The following is a 19,502-nucleotide window of genomic DNA, read 5'->3' as shown; positions in this document are numbered from 1 at the left end:
AAAGCCAACCACCTACTCGTACATAAAGAAAATACACACCAGGAACAACAACACATTCCTACAGGACCAAGGCGGGACCCCCACGCTGCTCCGAGGCCGAAAAGATGATAATCATGACCGAGCACCATAGGAAGGTAATGTCATGGAACCCTACGGAAGCGTCAGCACACGCCGCCTACCTGAGCACGATCCCAAGGCCACCGCGGCACCCACAGATGGACACTCTGGAAGACCCTATATCCTCGGAGGTGGTGTCGGAAGTGATCCGCTCCATGAAAAACACTGCTCCTGGCACAGATGGGCTGCCCGCGCCATTTTACAAGAAATACGACCACATCCTGGCCCCCCCACCTAGCTTCACTTTTCAACTCCTTCCTCGAAACTGGCTCCACCACCCCCTCCATGGAGGAATCGGTCACAGTTCTGATTCCAAAACCAGGCGCAAACCTAGAAAAAACACCTAGAAAAACCAGGCGCAAACCTAGAAAAATCAGGCGCGAACCTAGAACTCTACGCGTCATTCTGCCCAATTGCTCTACTGAATGTAGAGTAGACCCCAAAATCTTCTCGAAGTTACTGGCACGCAGGCTCGCCGGGCTCCTCCCAGACCTCATTCACCCAGACCAAACGGGTTTCATTCCCGGGCGCAACACCTCGGACAACATCAGGCGCAACTTAAAACATCATTGAGACAGCCAATAGAACTGAAGAGCTAGTGGTGGCCTCGCTCGACACAAAGCGTTTGACATGCTGGACTGGGGCTATATGAGGGAGACACACTGTCACTACGGAACTGGCCCGAAATGTTTGAAATGGACTTTGGCCAACTATCAGCACCCCACCACAACCCTGCGGATCAACGGCGCCAGATCCCCAAGAATCAAAATCACTAGAGGCACACGCCAAAGCTGCCCATTGTCGCCTCTTGTTTTCGCCCTATCAATGGAGCCGTTCGCCTCCAGAATCTAGCAGAACCCGGCAATCCTGGGTCTTAAATTCAAGGACAATACCTACAAAGATGTACTGCTAAAACTTACGCAGCCAAGCACATCCCTCACTGCGCTATGGGAGGAGCTAAGCAGCTTCAAGTCAGCATCAGGGTTCTCAATCAACCTCACGAAGTCCACAGCACTGGGCATCAACATTCCAAGAGCAACACTGGACTCTATAGCAGCCTGCCTCGCAATCCCATGGGCCAGATCCCACTTAAATTACCTAGGCGTCCGCCTACCGGAGCTAGCAGAACGCACCTACAAACTAAACATCCCGCCCCTGCTGAAGGACCATCATTCGGATATGGCCCACTGGCAAGATCAGGAAATATCCTGGCTAGGAAGAATCGCAGCACTCAAGATGAACTTGGTCCCTAGACTGCTCTACCACTGCCAAGCCCTCCCGATAGTAATACCCAAACAAGCCAAACAGAAACTGCAAGCAAATATGCTAAAGTTTGTTTTGGGTGGGGGGGGGGAGCCTACAGTAGCCAGTAAAGTCTTACTTAGGAGCCCCCAGTCCGGAGGTCTGGGAGTCCCGGAGGTCGAAAGGTACTGCCTAGCCGCCCAGCTCTCTGCGGCATTCATGTGGCAACCTGCCATCAATAAGCCCAGCTGGCTAAAGCTGGAGGAGGCCTGGAGCCAATACCCACTGGGATCCCTCCCACACATCACATGGCCCAAAAATCCCCCTAACGTCGGGCCCCTCTAAACCACCAGGAACACGGTAAGCAGCTGGAAAGCGGCGGCAAGGAGGTGGAAATGCAGGAGCACAGTGGGTCCACTCTCTCCAATCTGGGAGAACCCGGACTTCACCCCAGGCCAAGGGCAGAATGTTTTTTCTAAGTGGAAGGCGGGAGGCCTGCAGCACGTAGCGGACTTCTATGAAGAAGACTCTCTACTCACCTTCGAGGATTGCAAGAGAAAATTCCAGGTACCGGAATCCGAGAGGTTTCACTACACCCAGCTCCGTCACTGGTTGTCACATGACTCAATGAGAATAAATGGGCACAGAGAACCATCAGCACTGGAGCTCACGCTAACGACAACCCCACCCAGAGGGAAGATTTCCACCCTGTACAGGCTGCTGTACAGGGCAGACCCTGACTCTAAGGAGCCCTACATGATACGATGGGAGAGAGACCTAGGCCGAGAACTAGACAGGACCAGCTGGAAGCGCATCTGGAGAAGAACCATACAAGACCTCTAAATGCGTAACGAACAAAGGTCTGTTACAGGTGGTACATGACACCAGAAATCCTTCACAAATGCAACCCCGCTATCCAGCCACACTGTTGGAGGAGCTGCATGGACACATGAACGTTGTTCCATCTCCTCTGGGAATGCCCGAAGGCAGAGAGGTTCTGGAGCAAATCCAATCACAGGCCTATCAATACCGTGGGACCCCGGGATTGTCCTACTGGGAGACACGGGATAAGGACAGTTCCCGATGTGGTGGACCTCTGCACACATCTACAGACCGCGGCCAAGATTTCAATCGCCAAGCTGTGGCAACTTCGGGAAGGCCCAGCAATCCCTGTGTGGTGGATCAAATGCTGGGACATCGCTGCAGTGGAGAAAATTACTGCCATACACCAAATTACTGCCATACACCTGGGCAACCAAAACAAGTTCCACACCACCTGGGGGCCCATTCCTGGACTTTGTGGAAAGATTCCCAGGAGTGACCAGACAAACTCCAGCGCTCCGCTGGCTAACTAAAATGGACTAACATCCTAGCGGCCCCCTGGACCGGCGCACATGGCGGACTACCCTATCGCAACCACAGCACCCATACAATGTAACTTCGATCTGAGACTGACGCGACCCCCCCCCCCCTTTCGTTTTGTCTTTTTGGTCTTTTGACCTCATTTAAAGGCATGTTTTCTTTTTCTTGTTTATTATGTTTCACTCTAAAGCATGTCACAAAGAATAATGAAGCCTCTGTTTATAAAGGCCAATAAAATGTTACATTGAAGAAAAAAAATGTTCATAGTTAATGTAAACCGTAAAATAGTTATCAATAGGCTCTTGGAATACAAGGGGGTTGGGGGGGCTGAAACCATTTAATGAAGGGCAAAAATAACGATTTTATAGAAAACCAAATGATCTGCCTTTAAGAAAGGTGGCTTTACGAACTTCCAATTTGTGATTGATATGTTGGTTGTATGAACCCTCCGATAAAACAGCCCAGAGGCCGTCGGCATCAGGTCTACTGACAATTAAAATAGATGGCATAATAGAAGTTAAACAGACATCAAACCCTAATCCCTGGACCCAGCTAACCATTGTGGAATGTAAAGGTCAATATCAAAATCAAAGAGTCAAGAGGAAAAAAATTAAACCTAAACAATCGGGATTATACATTTATATTGGAACCCCACATGACATTTGTAGATATTGTTTTATCTTCTATTGATGACATGCATCGTAACAAACAGATATAATCGTTTGTGGCGATCTGAAAATATCCATCTATTTGCCCAAGATGGAAAAAAAAGAAAAAACCCACCAAACCACCAGACATCGAGGGCACGTCTATGGACCAAAGAAATGGAACCACAGAATATGTCTATGATCAACGGACATTGTGCAGGCGATGACCCTGCAAAGCCGACTTGGAAAAGAGGCATAACTGCTGAGATATTGGATTATTTCTACATTTCTGATGGCATTTGGCATTTTAGGGAATATAATATTTACCAACAAGCCGTCGGCCCATAGTAACCACAGTAAAATATCGATAGAATGGTCAGTGAACATATCTGGCACGACTAAAATAGAACTCCCCGATTTAGAGCTAAACGATGGAATGGACTGCAAAGTCACAAGCCGCAGGCTTCGTAAATAATTTCAGCTGTCTTTTCGGAATGATAACGACAAACTAGAATATGGATGGCTGTTGAAACTATTTACGATTCCAAATAAGAAAAACCAAAAACTATCAGAATCACACTCATATATACAACAAATAGTAGAAAAGAATATAACTGCGTGAGAAAATAAGGAAAGTTAAAAAATTAAATCAAGAGTATGCCAACAAAATTATCAAAAATCTTAAACTATTTAAGAATTTGGTCAAGATGTTAAGAGCTGAAATGATCCAAAATGACGCGCTAATATACGCTAAATGCTCTTCATAATCAAAATACTATAAATTCATGGAATTTGTTGAACTGGAAATCAGAACAAGAGAACCACATTTTGAATATTCCAGAAGCAGACTGGAATGCCTATTTCCCATCAATATACGAAAAGAGAAAGGACCAACTTGAAGAGCCTTTATACATAAAAAGCTAAACTAAAATGGAACATGTGTGAAATATATTAAGCAGCTAAATTCATCTCATGCACCCAGGCCAGATGGCTTAAGCAACGAAAAGCAGAAACAGAATCTGGAGGAATGGGCGCAATTATGCATGAATATATTCTTGATCAATAATGAAACTAATACCATTCCAAACACGTGGAAAACCGCCATCCTGATTCCGACCTTTAAACATGGAGACAGAAACAGCATGGCGAATTATCACCCAATAGCTTTCCCGACCCACTTGGTAATGCAACTTTTCTACTACGTAAACTATCCCAATGGGCATAGACTACAGGTAGATGTGATCCCAGCCAAACGGGATTCATAAAGAAAGTAGGCACCAATGTTAACTTGCTCCTTCGTAATCTTCTAAAACTAGAAGCAATGAAAGACAGAACTACAACTCATGCAGCTTTTATTGACCTACAACCTGCGTTCAATGCCGTCAGTAGAACAAAGCTATGGGATAAACTTAGAGCTGGAAGTGCCCATTGGACATCTTAGAACCCATCATAGCGCTGTACTCACACATCATATTCAAATCAGACTGTCACAAAATGGGCATCTATCGGCAGAAGTTAAAACCTGGAACGGACTAAAAGAGGAATGCCCCCTTGCGGCAACCCTATTCAATCTTTTTATATGAGACTTTGCAGATAGTCAAAAGAACATATCTACTAATCCCCCAAAATTGAATACACAGGTAGCATACTTTTTGTATGCTGACAACTTGGTAATTCTTGATAGAACCGGTTTGCAAAAAAAAATTAAAAACAAAAAAAAAATGCATGAATTGGAAGCATGTGTCATCACAAACCTTAAGATCAATGTAAAAAAAAAAAAAAAAATCTCGGGTATACTTGGGCGTCTGTGTAAATCAGTCTGAAACAGAAAAGGAGTGGGTTGAGAAACAAAAGGTGAAAGCTTTGTCATTGGCACAGCAGGGTCTGATCGTGCATCGCAAGTACAGAGTATATTCGATGAGGCCAGTTATTGCCTTTTATAGACATAAAATAATGGCAATTTTGACATATGGCTCGGACACTAAGTTAAATGCACTCTGATCTACGGACCTACTTAGTGTTTAGTTTGGAGAAATAGCCTGTCTGCCCCCTACATTTCCTGCTCCGTGGATACGTTTCAAATTGGCGCTACAATCAATGGCGTCACTCAAGAACTGGAAACCTCTAATTCTATACTGAAAGACATTGATAGAAGATGATATTCCTGCGATTGAAATCCTACGTCAGAAAAAAATAAAAACATTGTCAAAACGAACCGCACTGACGATGTGGAAAGGGGCATGTGGCCAGTTAAAGGTCCAAGAGGATATAACCGTAGATATGCTCGTCAATCGCCCTCAGAAAGCGAAATTAAGCATACAAAGAAATGACTGGATCTATACATTACAACAAAAGGTACAATATCAATTGGCACTTACTGCCACTTGAGGCAAGAGCAGTGAATCAGTTGCCTGAATACTTGAAAAGATGTCCGGATCAAGCCAAGAGAGACACTTTGAGGCTATGGTTTAATCTACTGCCGACTAAATACTGACTAAATACAAATAGCTGCCAGCGACATTGGCATTCTGCAGATTTTGCCTCCACCATAATCAAGTCAAAACTTTACGCCATATTATGGAATGCACTGCGCCCAAAAGAAAACTATTGGTGGGATGTTGCCCCAATCAAGAGTCCAAAATAAAGTACGACTGCGTTGGGCTCAAATCATAAGTGGAACAAATCATAATTGGAAATGACAGATCGTTGACATTAAGAGTCATCCAATTTTGCAACACAATTTCCCCAAGTGACAAAGGGATGATAACCGAAGTCTTCTAATTGATAAATGTTGAAAGTAAAAATAATTATATTTTTGTATGTTTAGAAAGAAAGACTAATCTATTTGATAAGCGAAAATTTGAGTGAAAATTTTGTAATAAACTATAACATACAATTTAAAAAAATAAATAAATAAAAAACTATTACCCATCCCACCAGAACTGTATCTGCGCAACTCAGAACCCCTTTCTTTACACATTGATGTCCACCCATGAAAGTAAACTTGCGGGAGGTGCGGAATATGTAGGGACGCCTCCCCCACCCCCCGACCTCTTACCTGAAGCACCTTAACTATCTGCTAGCCTGCTCACCTCCACAACACCATTAAGAGATGTTCCCAAAGAAAATCAATTGGACAATCATCAATTTCTGTATGCACTACATTACCAACAAAGGCAAAATAAAACAAAAAGAACATTATTGTGACCAAAGGTTACCGCTTTGAAGAAGAGAGTAGGCCCACAGTGGCAAATCTATCGCATTCGAAGTGTGTAGCGGGAAGAACAGGCTAAAACTTACATATTTCCAAGTATGTTTTATTGAATGATAAAGCTTTACTGCCTCTGCAGCTTAGTCATGGTTTCAGAAGACAAACATTGATGAAAGACCACATTTTAACTCTGTTCCGATTCTTTTTTTGTTTCATATTTCTGGATGTGAAGATCAAATTTATCACCAGGGATCCCTTTCCCTGATCATCACGCAATATATGGATAAGACCAGAAGGAATTGATCATTCTAAATGGATCCTACAAACTCCGTATGGGGAGGCAGTCACCACCTTCTACTTTTCTGAGTGGGGGAGAAGCAGGGGACCCAGGATTTTCTGCCTTTTTCCACATCAGTAGTAGTCATTTGGGAGTAGGCTACTCTCCTCCCATCTGGACAGACAACTTTAGCGGTTATAGGTGGGGGAGGGAGGGAGCGCCCAAATAGTATAAATAAAACAAGCATCATGGCCTGCACACAGATGTTCGGCGACAGAGCTAGACGAGGGGGAACAAGAAGACAAAGGGTTGAAGACAGATGATTTCCAGTTGGGAGGGGCCAAAATCACTCTTCCTTCCTTTACTGGATTGTAAGCCACCATGCTGGATCCTGGCTGTTTTGTAGCATTTTGAGTCCCTAAAGGACTCAGCGTATTGACATTTGCGAAGAACTTCGATTCTATTTGAGCTGCTTGGGGAATCATTTTCTTCTTTGCCCCAAGAGTAATCAGCTCACCACCTAAGAGCAGACACTTTATTTTGGTTTGGCTATATGCTGACAACATTAATCCCAAATGACATTTAATTCTTTTTGAAGCATTTTATCATACTTTTTATGCTTGATGTAAATCATGATGCATTAAAAAGGTGGTTCTTTAAATATTTGGGAATGTTTCCATTTTAATTCTTTTCCATTTTTCTTTAATTGTTGATAATCCCAGGCATCCAGTCTTGTGCAGCCCTCTCAAATCCCTACCTTTTACTGTTAGTGAGTATGGGAGTTCTTTTACTCTTAATTTGATATCACATTGAGAAATGTATTGAGGTATTGATGGAGGCAGATGCTTCTACGAATTTGCCTTTCACAACGTGGTGAAGCAGGTAGTTGGTTTTCAAGGCGACTGTTTATTGGAGAAGGTTGATCAGTCTTACCCTTGATTTGAGGTAGAGGTAATGACAATGATTTCAGCTTTTTTTATTAATAATGTTTTAAGTCTGTTGTGTACAGATGCGACATTGGCAAACTCCTTTTGTGCTGATGAAGGAGTAGCAGCCACCCACTGCAGGGGGTTGCTCTCATTACAGATGCGCAGTGAGGATGTCCATAAAATAATCCAATGAAAAATGTCAGAGTGAGAAAAAAAACTAAAATATTTTAACGTAAATGACTTTTTTCTCCCGTGGACATTTCTGGCAACCCGCTCCCGCCCACACTGTTACTTACCTTTTGGCAGTACACTTACCTGTGTGCCGCTGACTCCTCGATCCCTCCGTGATGCCGGTTCCCCTCACTTACGTGCATGGGAACTGGAGGCGCTGGGTTTCTTTTTTTTTTTTACTTTATTGTTTAGGGAGCGTGGGTACCCCCTCCCACCCACAACCATTGTAGTGAACAAGGGTGCAGGGGACAACCCCTGCACACTATAATGGCACATTTTTTCGACATTTTCGTTCAGTCGAAATTTGAACAAATATCCCCATTTGGGGTTTTTTGTATTTGTTTTTTCTACGGATACAGTACAGCGACAGGTATATGCTTTTCCCTACCCAGACTCCTACCACAGCTCCTTCTGGGGGCGTGTCTTGTACTCTCCCCTAGGGGTGGAGGGAAGTCTATGAAGGTAGGGGGTGATAAAAATCCTGTCAGTGCACCAAATACACAAATGCTTACTACACATAACATGAAGACACGGACAACACATGTTCCCCAAACACACACTCTTATCTACAGATTCTGATGACCGGCACACCTACTACACAAAATCTGTGGCTGGATGTACGACACATGTTTCAACATGTTCCAACCAGGCACACTATTGCAATGCACACTTACCAGACAATCTTACGACACTTCTACAACATGTGCTCCTACAACACACACAGACACGCTCCTCAGACATGCGCTTTTACAACACATACCAGGCAGGTGCCTACAACATGCACAGAGCATTTGAGTTTTACAGTTCATACATTACAGAATTAACATCTAAAAACTCACATCAAGGGCAAGCGACAGTTGACTTTGTCAGTTTTAAAGTGATGGAATTAATGTACACTTTTCATATGGCATACAACGCAGGGTTTGAAATTTCTGGGTATTATTTAGCAATAGCACCTTCTTGTAGCACAGGAGAGCCTAGTTAGCTTGAAACCAACAGCCACCAGGAGCTACATTTGACTCTTCAGGCCAACTGGTGCCTTACGAACATGCATATGCGACATTAACCTTGAATATTTGTGAATGAAAAGAAGAATGAGGACACACATAGAAGTTCATACATAATGGGCAAAACGTTGAAGTAGCATCTGCTGTTTTCCCACCAGTAGCTCCCGACCATAGGCTCATGCCGACACAGAGAAGCTGATTTTAGCAACTGCTCATTGAACCTTAATTTCGAACCCTGCAATGCATGAGCAGAACAGGAGAAGACTTTATATGAAAACCCTGCATGTACATTCGTTGTTTATTAACACTAATTACACTAACTACGCACAACACACGGTCCCACAACACATACTTATATAACACTCCTAGAACAGGTTCTCCTACCACATGCACTCCGATGAAGTGTGCTGTGGTCCTTCGTCACACTCTTATAAAAAAGAATCCTATGACGCGAGCACCTACAACATGCACTATTACACACTCTTACGACATACATTATTATCCCTCACACTCCTGACACGTGCACCTACATGTGGAAGTACGAAACAGAAAATATGCACTTACGACACAGACTTACGCCACACACATACACTAAATGCTCTTACAATAAAAGCTTAACATTTACTTCTACATATACAAAATGTACAGTCATTCCACTACGCATAAAAAATGCAAAACGTGGGCCAACTTAATTAAATTTAGTAAATAATGCAAGCTGTAAATACTAATAAAAAGCAGCATAAATGTAATACACATTACAAACAAAAATAAAAACAATGGAACAGTCATATTAAAAACAAATATTCTGAGACCCGGGGGGCGGGGGTGGGGGGTGCAAACAGTTTGAACGCTTAATGTGATGTCTCCCTTGTCCCCCCAAGCGTAACAGCGCAGAAAATGTAATAAAATCAACAGAACAGCTGTATAATGAACACTGCAAGCATCGGAGGGCATCAGGAAGCCCGACTGGGTTGGGCCCAGAAATGCAGCTTGGTGGCGAAGAAATCAGTGATCGAGCGGTGCGGCCAGAGTCTGCTTATGCCATCTTGCCGGCGCCACAGCTACAACACAGCCCCATGCTGCACTGGAAGAGGAGCATCGGTGGGTCGGCAGACAAGAGCAGTGTTATGGAGAAGTGACAGGCCGCTGAGAACTGGGAGCCAATGTAAAGAGGAGACAAGAAGCCATGCGGGGTGATTTTGAGCGCCTGGTGAGGCAGATACCGCCGTCAGATACGGCTGGGGGTGGCAAATATACAAAAGCACAGAGGGCTGGCCTGGGAGAGCCCTACCAGTATTCACCGAGCGGCTGGCAGACTGGCGACCTACAGTTTCTACGGTGAGGCGGGGGATGACAATTCAATGGAAGGAGCCAGCAGGGGGACCACACACTGAAGTCCAGCAGGTATTTGAAGCGTGGCAGCCTGTGGAACCGGGTTGGACTATTAATCATAAGTAAACCTGCTTTCGCTGCAAACAAGTTGAGGAAGGGTGTGACCTGTGGGGACTCATACCAGGAAAGACCCAGTACTTGTAATGGCCCAAAATTGATCACATTGCTTCCCGAGAGTGGAGTCTTTATGCTGTGCTGAGGGATACAAACACTCCTCCCATCAGGAGGGCACATCCGGCCTGAAGCACGCCTAGGGCCTGGTGGGCAAGCGGGTGTATCGTGCTTCCCCTACAATACTCTTGGATCCCACCTTCCATGCAACCGGGAGGACCCCGCAAGAGCGCAGCTGGCAGTACTTCGGAGGGGTAGGGTATACCCAACCAACACCACGCCAGAATCGGTCCCATCACAGGAACGCACTACAACACTGGGGGGCAAAAATCATCTAAAACATAATAAAAAAGGAACATGCTATAATGTTGTACACCTCTGTAAAATGCACCGTTATGTATCTCTATTGGTGTAGACCTCTGTAAAGCGCTCCGTTGCTTCTCGAAGCTAGTTCTGCGCTCAATAAATACAATAATAATAAGGCACATGCTAAACCCCAGCATTGTGGAGTTGCTGCATAGATTTTACAGATCCTCCAACGACATTGAGGTGACAGCGAGGTGAGACCCTCATAATACCACAGACGCTGACCAAGCGGGATCTACTAAAGTGGATATCCGAATTCTCCTGGATGAAATCTGATTAAATCAAGACCATTCTTACAGTTGCAATCTCGGAGCTCAAGGGCAGGGTGGATAAGGTTGAGGAGAAGTTAGAGTCCCTTGAAAATAACCAGCTGTCAGCGGATTTAACTAAGATGAAGATGGATGGGTGGATGGATGCAGGACTTTGAGCAAAAGGCAAGGGATTTGGAGCTGAAGGAAGATGACCTAGATAACAGGGAGAGGCGATTGAATATTCGCACACTAATAAACGGACTTGGAGGAAGTGCCCTCATCGGAAATCATGTTCAACAGGATCCATCAAGTGGGTGCCCCCCCCCACCAAAAAGGGCCCAAGGCCAATCCTGGCGAAATATTATTACAGGCACACAGCGGCCATTTTGGGGCAAGCCAGAGGGAAAGACCAAATCCAATTTGAGGGCTCCCCCTTACAAGGACCTCTCAGCAATAATCTTGGGTAAACAACGCGATTGTCGCCCCTGACCCAGTGGCTGCGTGAGAAAAACATTCAATACTGGTGGGGGTTCCCGTTTGCTCCCTCTTTCGAGTTGCAAGCAGAGGAGTACAGGGTCACATCAGAGGTAGAGGAGGGCATACTGAAGCAAGTAAGCCAGATGTTTGCAGTTTGGAGGCAGGTGATGCCATGACAACAACCGACTCGCATCCAGAGAACTCACTGGGGCGCCCTAGGTTAGGCAGAGGCCCGGGCTCGATTAAGTTTCAGAGAAGTAACACACCATGCTATCCTGATACCTCGTATCGCTCCTTATTTTTCTTCTTCGGGCTTGCTGCAGAAAACCGGTGAAACTAGGGGAGGCGGTTCCCCTGGCAGACTCGATGTTGGGGTCCCTGTATGCATCAAACGGTTTGATATAGACTGTGGAAAGATGCAAGTTACTGTAAAAGATTGACTGTTATGCATTATGCTGATGGGCGGCCAGTTGTACTGGCCTCAGTTGCTCAAGGGCGAGGGGTCTCTCTTCGGTGGCCCTAATATTTGGGGGCGTCTCTGGATCCTAGAAGGCTTTTTCGCCCTCCTTAGCATGGGGCTGGGGGCAGTCAAGCAGCAAGCAAGGGACGAGAACACGCAGGAATGGGACAGCGGGTGCCAGGGGGAGAGCAACTCATGAAGCAGAGCTTAATCTCCAACATCAAAGATTCAACGAGAGACACAGCAAGGTTGCCCGCTATTATAAGCAATCTACCTAGAACCGTTATTTACGGTCCGCCAAAACACTAAGATAAAGGGCATAGCTTTTGGAGGTAAAGAGCACAAGACAGCAGCATACGCGTATGAAATGTCACTGGTAGAGCCAGAGTCATCAATTCCGGCATTGGTATCCCTACTGGGGAAACAGAAAAGATGTCTGGTCTTAAAAATATATATGACAAAATTCAAACTATTGGGCTTGCGTCTCAAAAGATCAAAATGTTTCATTTGCATAGATTCTCCCTTTTCAGAAATCAGTTTTAACCTATTTAGGGTAAAAACTGACAAGCAATATCGCCCACCAGTGCAGAACAAATTACCATGACTCTATAAAGAAATACAAGAATATTTTGAGAGCTGGACCCCTCTTAAGGTGTCTTGGCTGGGTCGCATTTCCATTGTGAAAATGCTAACTGTACCAAGACTACTTTATTGTTCCAGGCCCTCTCAATCCACAGTCATTTTTTATAACTTAATAAATTGATTTCAAAATGTGTCTGGCAAAATAAATGCCCTAAGATTTTGTTTGATTTGTTAACTACACCTAGGAATACGAAGAGTTTGAGGCTATCCATCATGAGTGGGTATTATGAGATGGCTCAACTGCGAGTGATCCGCGAATGGTTTACAAATAATAAGGGGAAAATCTGAGCATGTATGGATAGAGCTGTGGCAGGCACATCATTGGCACGTCCGCTATGGTTATCAGAGAAGGATAGACCTCCGAGTGCCCAACATAGCGTTGACATCAAGACAACATATGACATATGGGATAGACGTGTGAAGAAGGGACAGTTATGGACTCGCCCCTCTCTATTTACTCCCCCTTTTGACAATCCTCAGTTTTCCCCAGGTATGCTAAAAGGTGCATTTGGTCCATGGAAAAACAAAGGAATGCAGGAAAATAGGGGTCATGGCACGAGGTGGAGATATAGCGACATTTGAGGAGTGTAGAAAACATATAGACCTAAAAGAGAGATACATTGGCTGTTGCAACCTGAGATCAGGCAAGCAGCACAGAGACCTTTATTGCAGTTTGAGACATACAACTACTCATATGGGGGACAAATAATTAGTGACCAATTGTATCATATTATTAACCTGTAGCTCTCCAAACATTTGGCTGTACCAGTTGGCCTGGGAAAGAACGACAGGGACATCTCACAAGAGCAGTGGGTAGAACTGTGGATAATTATTTCGAAATTGACTAGGTCTATACAGCTGAGAGAAATGTGGTACAAAATAAATACACAATGATATTACACCCATCAGAGGTTGTACAGAATGTACCCTGTTGGGTCGCAAAACTGCTGGAGGGGATGTAGTGTGGAGGGAAACTGGAGACATATATTGCGGGATTGTCCCAGGATTAAGGGAGGAGGTTAAAGTGCACATGGAGCAAATGTATCCAGGAATATGCACTAGATCAATGGCAGGAAATGTATGTGGTTTGTTGGGACCAGAATCGCGCCAGACCCCGAAACCTTTCAAAAAAGCTTTTAACCTGCTGTTAAAAGCAAAAAAGTGTAAAAGGTACGACCCCCCCACCCCCTACGATTACGCAATGTTACATACAGTTTCTGTCAATGGAATGGATAACATGTAGGATTCAGAGAAATTTTGGGGCGGGAGGGAATGTTGGAATATTGAAAGTGATTTTATGCTACAATGGTGCCCGCAAAACATGGTATTCGGGACATTATGTGAACTTTGAAAGGTTGATATATGGACAAGGACCAGGCTGGATTGGACAAACACCCACACAATGTTGGGTTCATAGAGTGGTCTGGGAGGGGGCGTGTATAGTTTAATGAAAATGCTAATAAAAACATTTTGTTTAAGAAAAATGAGATTAAAGATGAGATCATCAAGCATAGGCAGGTGAAGAGGATGTGTGAACGCACTTAGCGAAGCAACCATAAATCCAAGAACAAATCTAGCTATAAAGCTGCAGCCCTCCAATATAAACAAGTTATTCTCTTAGCAAAACAGTCAGATTATAATTATAGGACCGAAAGTGCAAAATCTAGCTTGAGGGAACTTCTTTTGATTCTTAAAGAACTAGAGGGGGGGAAAAAAAAAAAAAAAAAAAAAAAAAAAAAAGTCTCTAAAAACGCAGAGATTGACAAAAACCATTCTTGGTGTCAACCAATACAGAACGCACTGATGGCTAAAATTCGAAGTCATCAACAGTCCATTAAAAAGGGGCAATTACATCTTGCTTCCACATCGTCTCTTGGCAATTCCGGCCCAACCCTTGCTAGTAAGTATTGTTCCAGCTTTTCATGTAGGCAAGTTAGTGAAGTTGAGGTAATTAGCATTGTTAAAAAATGAAGCCAACGTCTCATAAAAGGTGATGTTGGTCCTGCAAATATCATTAAGGAATATTTAGATACACCAACCCCTTGATCACAAAAATTGTGAACTCTTGCTTTCTAGCCTCCTCTGTTCCGACTGCACTCAGACGTGGATTAGGCTACTTTTAAACAAAAGATTCTTTGGATCCTACTATTGCAAGCAATTATGAATGTTCCATTCTTGTTAAACATCTTGGGTCGGACAGCTTATACCAAGTACAGGAATTTCTAGAAGTTTGGTTGGCGTCAATCCAGTTTTCATGCTAAGCATGGCACAGAGTCGGCACTTCTAGATCTCAAAGCTAACATCTCTGAAATGATCGAAAATTGTTGCACTGCCCTGCTCATGCCATAAAGCCTCTCGGCAGCTTTTGACTTCCTTCCACTCTTGGCGGTCGGCTAGCTGAGATGGCTAATCTGTCCAGTAACGAATCGGCCTGGATTTAGTCCTTCCTCAGCAATCGTTCTGCTAAGGTCTGTGTGGATGATGCTAGGGCTAATCCGGTTCCATTGCTTTATGGGGTGCCTCAGGGCTCCTTCCTCTCCACAACGTCTACACCCACCGCTTGTTTGATCAGATGGATGAACTGGGCGTCAGTTATACCAACTATGCTGACAAGCAGATTGTCCTTTAATTTACAGTCGACTAGGATAGGGATTCTATTGCCATCAATCAGATTTATGCTACTGTACATTCCTGGAAGGATGCCAACTCACTTGCCCTCAATGACAAGACAGAACTTAGGACTCTAGTGTCAATGCCTAGTTTGAAAAAACTGTCGCCCCGTTACAACCAGTTTGTAATTGCAGATTGCACAATTCCAGTTGCTTCTCATGTTAAGACACAGGTGTGTATTTGGATGCACAACTAAACATGCAGAAGCACACCCTCCACCTGAACTCTACTTGTGCTTATGAACTTAAAAGTGTTGGCGACAAATTAGACCTTATTTGTCTAATAAGAATCGATCCCTACTTGCATGTGCAATAATTTGCTTGCTGGCACGTCTGCTGCAAACTTGCAAAATCTCCAGACTATCCAAAATGGGGCGGTTAGGGCCGCTCAGTGTATTGCCAAGAGAGATCATGTTAATTAAACAGCGTATCACCCAAAGATTCTCATCCTGACTCCCAAATGTAGGTCAGGGAATGCACCCCAGTACCTCTGTAGGCTACCCCTTGCAGAAGAGTACTTTGTTCCAATGGAGATAAACTCACTCAGCCACCGATCAAGCTTCAGTGAGGTATGGGGGTAAGATGAATGATACAAGGGTTATTTATGTCTGGAATGTGCTACCAGCTCCTTAGAGACTTATCTCTTCATTGATCGAGTTCAAGAGAGCAGTAAAAATTAACCAAAGGGATTAATAATGTATTTCTTCTTGACAAAGTGCTTTAAATTGCCCCTGTGCTTTAATGGGAGACAATCAATGGCTCTTCAATACAGATTGCCTCATTCATACCTGATCCATGATAATCTGTGTCCCTCTGCGCAATATGAGACGCACACCAATAATATACACGTAACCGGGGATCGAACCTGTGTTGCTCTGTGTTGTCTTGCTTCCAAGGAGAACATGTTGCCCCTGAGCTATCCTCCCGATACAAGTTTAAGGGGGGGGGGCGTCTGTTATTATATTTTGCAGGATACAATGTAATTAAGGTAGAAGCAGCATAGTAGAACTACCAGTATATTAAAAGTAAATCAGCTCTTCTGAAAAAGTCAGAAGTACCTTACAAAGCATAGCACGCTCACTGACGAGGACTGCTACTGTCAAAGTATGCCAGTACTAACACGGGTTATGGCATGAGTTTCTGGAATAAGTTTCACCCATAAATTGTACCCCAGAATAATAGAAAACAACATGGGGGTTGTTCATTCCCAGCAGAGGGGCCCTTAGATTTTTGGCAAAATGTTAAACGTGTATGGTTTCTATTTAAAATTAATAAAAGTTAATTCAGACATCTGCACTTTGGTTCACTGTGCCTATGGAAATTCTGCATCCACCAAAACAGGAAAAAAAGGTGTCTGTGTTGAATGATATGCAAATCAATATTTCTGGCCAAAAACGAGCTAAAAATAAACACATCTACAACAAAAATGATGGCCATTATGAAACCAAAACAGAAGGAAGGAAGTACAAACGGATGTCCCATTGAGGTAGTGGAATCGTATAAATATTTGGGGATCACCATTAGCCAAAAGAATGGGAGTTGAAGAAAAAGCAATGGCCCTGGCAAGGCAAGGCTACATCCTCCATGAAAAATACAGAAAGTTTCATATAGACCAATTGCTTTCTACAGGAACAAAGTCCTCATGATCTTGACTTATGGAAGCAAAACGTTAAAACTGTCAGAGAAAACCTGGCCTACCCTTGAAGCATTATTCTGGAGAAAAATGATGAGGCTGCCACAATTGTTTCCGATAGCACGGATCCGCTGCAAGATAGCATTGCAATCTCTCACCTCAGTTGTCATATGGAAAAAGTTAGACTTATTGAGGAAGAAAAAGCCTCTGCGCTGGAGATTGATTTTCAGAAGCAAGAAGGACGCCATCGCCGCGAGAGTACTGACAGAATGGAAACCACAGATGTCTCATATCCTGGCAAAAGAAGACATAGCCACTGAAATGCTGCTACAGAGACCGCAAACTGCCAAGAAAGAGATCGCGTATAATGACTAAACACCACCGAACATCAGAACCGATAAAGATAACCTTGTATCTGAAATAGAAGCAAGAGCTATTCATGAACTACCACCATATCTGATACTTTTCCCCAGACAAAGGAATAAGAGCGCCGTTTATGAAACTACACCTAAATATTCTCCCTACAAGAGAGACTAGCGAGAACGGCCACGAAACTCTGAGCCCAGAAGACAGATGGGCCCGGATCCTGCTGGGACAGGAAAAAAGATGATTTTTATAATTTTCATTTCTGGAATACGATTATGGACACGTTTTCTAAAGAAGAACTGTACCTAAACGAGAAAGTGTAATTATATGGTTTAAAAGTGTATGAAAGATGTCTAGTAAAACAAAATGAATATTTTTAAACTGAATCATTTAAAAAAAAAAAAAAATAATTCTCATCTAGTATTAGGCGAAATTAAAATTAGACAATATGAAAAATGCATTCTTTGTTAAATGGTTACTACGTATCTTGAGAAACGGATTGGCCTGAGTGGTAGAGCACTGTTTACCACCCCCAAAGTTAAGAGAAACAACTTAATCAGGTTTTAATTCACTGTCTTTTTGCTCGGCAGCCACTTTTTATCGTTTTCATTAAATGCAAATAGAGAAAAGGGTGAATAAAAAAAAAAAAAAAGTAACACGACTTCCCAAGCTCGCTTATAGCAGCTTGGGAAGTTGTGTTACTTGGCCTGGCCTGCCAGTGTCAACGAAGTAATTAGGGGAAGAGCTACTGTTGTGCCACGAATGTAGTAGAGCCGGCTGGGCGTGTGTCGCATGCAGGGACCTGCAGAATTTAAATGCGGAAATTCGAAGAAACATTTGTATGCAGGAACTTCAGGACGTAAACTCGGAAACTGGGCTCTCTCAATAGGGGCTCACACGAGGTAAAAAAGTAAAACCGTTTATAAACGCGAGAATAGCATTTTTGCAAAAAAAGCATTTCGATCAAAACATTTATTTATGCAAAAACAAATTCAATTCTAAATATATTACATATATTCCCTGCACTGAATAAACTTCTTAAGCAGTTTCATCGGAGCAAGAAGGGTCGGTGTAAACAATTGATATTTTAAATGTCTTTAAAAAAGTAGACTAGTTTGAAATTCTGCAACGTTGCCATACAAATGCAAACAGTGTGCACACATTCCAAGGTAGTAAGACGTTTCGATGGCGGCTCTCGCTGTCAGACATGCGTTTCCTGGCCGAGGCGGACACCGGGCCCGGTCATACAGCTTTCGGAAGGCGAGTTACAGCGGCCTCCGACACGAGGGAGAGGCGCATCGGCACCGCTCGGAAACAGGGCAGGTAAGAAGGGGTTCAGGAAGCGCGGGATCCGGCGGCTACCCTGCTGTGGTCTCGGGGTGCAGCCCCGAGCACCTGTATCCGTGCGGGAGGCCCGCCGGTACAGGCGGGGCCACGACTAAGGCACCGTCCGCTCTGCCGCGCTCACCTTGGTGCTGGGGTCCGGGTCGCCGCACACGCCGGCCGCGTCCTCGTCGGACAGGCCGTGCACTTCGGGTGCCGGGACCTCAGACATCTTGGAAGCGGGGCCGGTAAGAGCAGGCGCAGCGGCGGGAACAGAGCTGAAGTGGCTGAGAGGCCGCCTTCTGCCGGGCGGGACTGAGGGCGGCGCCGCGGCGGTGTCATTGGGCTGCGCGCTCTTCAGGCGTCCGCCCGCCGCTGGACTTGCCGCTCCTCCATCTGCTGCTCGTTCTAAAGCACTCTGCACTTATCTAATGCCGCTGCCATTTCAACTGGAGGTTTGGTTCTCCAACTTCATAATCCACACGGCGTGGCCATTCAGACCCAGCGTGACATTCTTTCAAACTTTTTTTAGTGCGTTATATCTGCGCAATATACGATTCTAATTGTTTATTTATTTAATACGCATATAGCAATAGCTTTGCATATACAACATGTAAACATACCAACATATATACAACAATTAAAAAAAAATATACAAATTCCATTTTACAAGTTTAAAAACAAAGGTATTTGTATTTTGTTTATTTGTAGAGCGCTTGCAGCCAGTAAGCAACTGAGCGCTAATCTTGCAATTTTTTTATACAGTTTTTTACAATGGCTGAGTATGTA

General features: G+C 44.1%; 1 protein-coding gene across 1 annotated transcript in view; it reads right to left on the bottom strand.

The window, feature by feature from the left end:
* GLO1 (glyoxalase I) overlaps nucleotides 1-19,133 on the bottom strand; it is a 174,553-nt gene extending 155,420 nt beyond the window's left edge. The window contains exon 1 of the mRNA XM_069608757.1: nucleotides 18,859-19,133. Coding sequence (XP_069464858.1) covers nucleotides 18,859-18,945 — 87 coding nt within the window. The 5' untranslated portion in view covers nucleotides 18,946-19,133. The remainder of the gene's footprint in view (nucleotides 1-18,858) is intronic.
* Nucleotides 19,134-19,502: the final 369 nt, after the last annotated feature.

The sequence above is a fragment of the Ambystoma mexicanum genome, chromosome 4q, assembly GCF_040938575.1.
Source record: "Ambystoma mexicanum isolate Mex_15411 chromosome 4q, UKY_AmexF1_1, whole genome shotgun sequence".
NCBI classification, from domain to species: domain Eukaryota; kingdom Metazoa; phylum Chordata; class Amphibia; order Caudata; family Ambystomatidae; genus Ambystoma; species Ambystoma mexicanum.
Note: the sequence above shows the minus strand (reverse complement) of the source record. Positions and strands in the feature narration are given on the sequence as shown.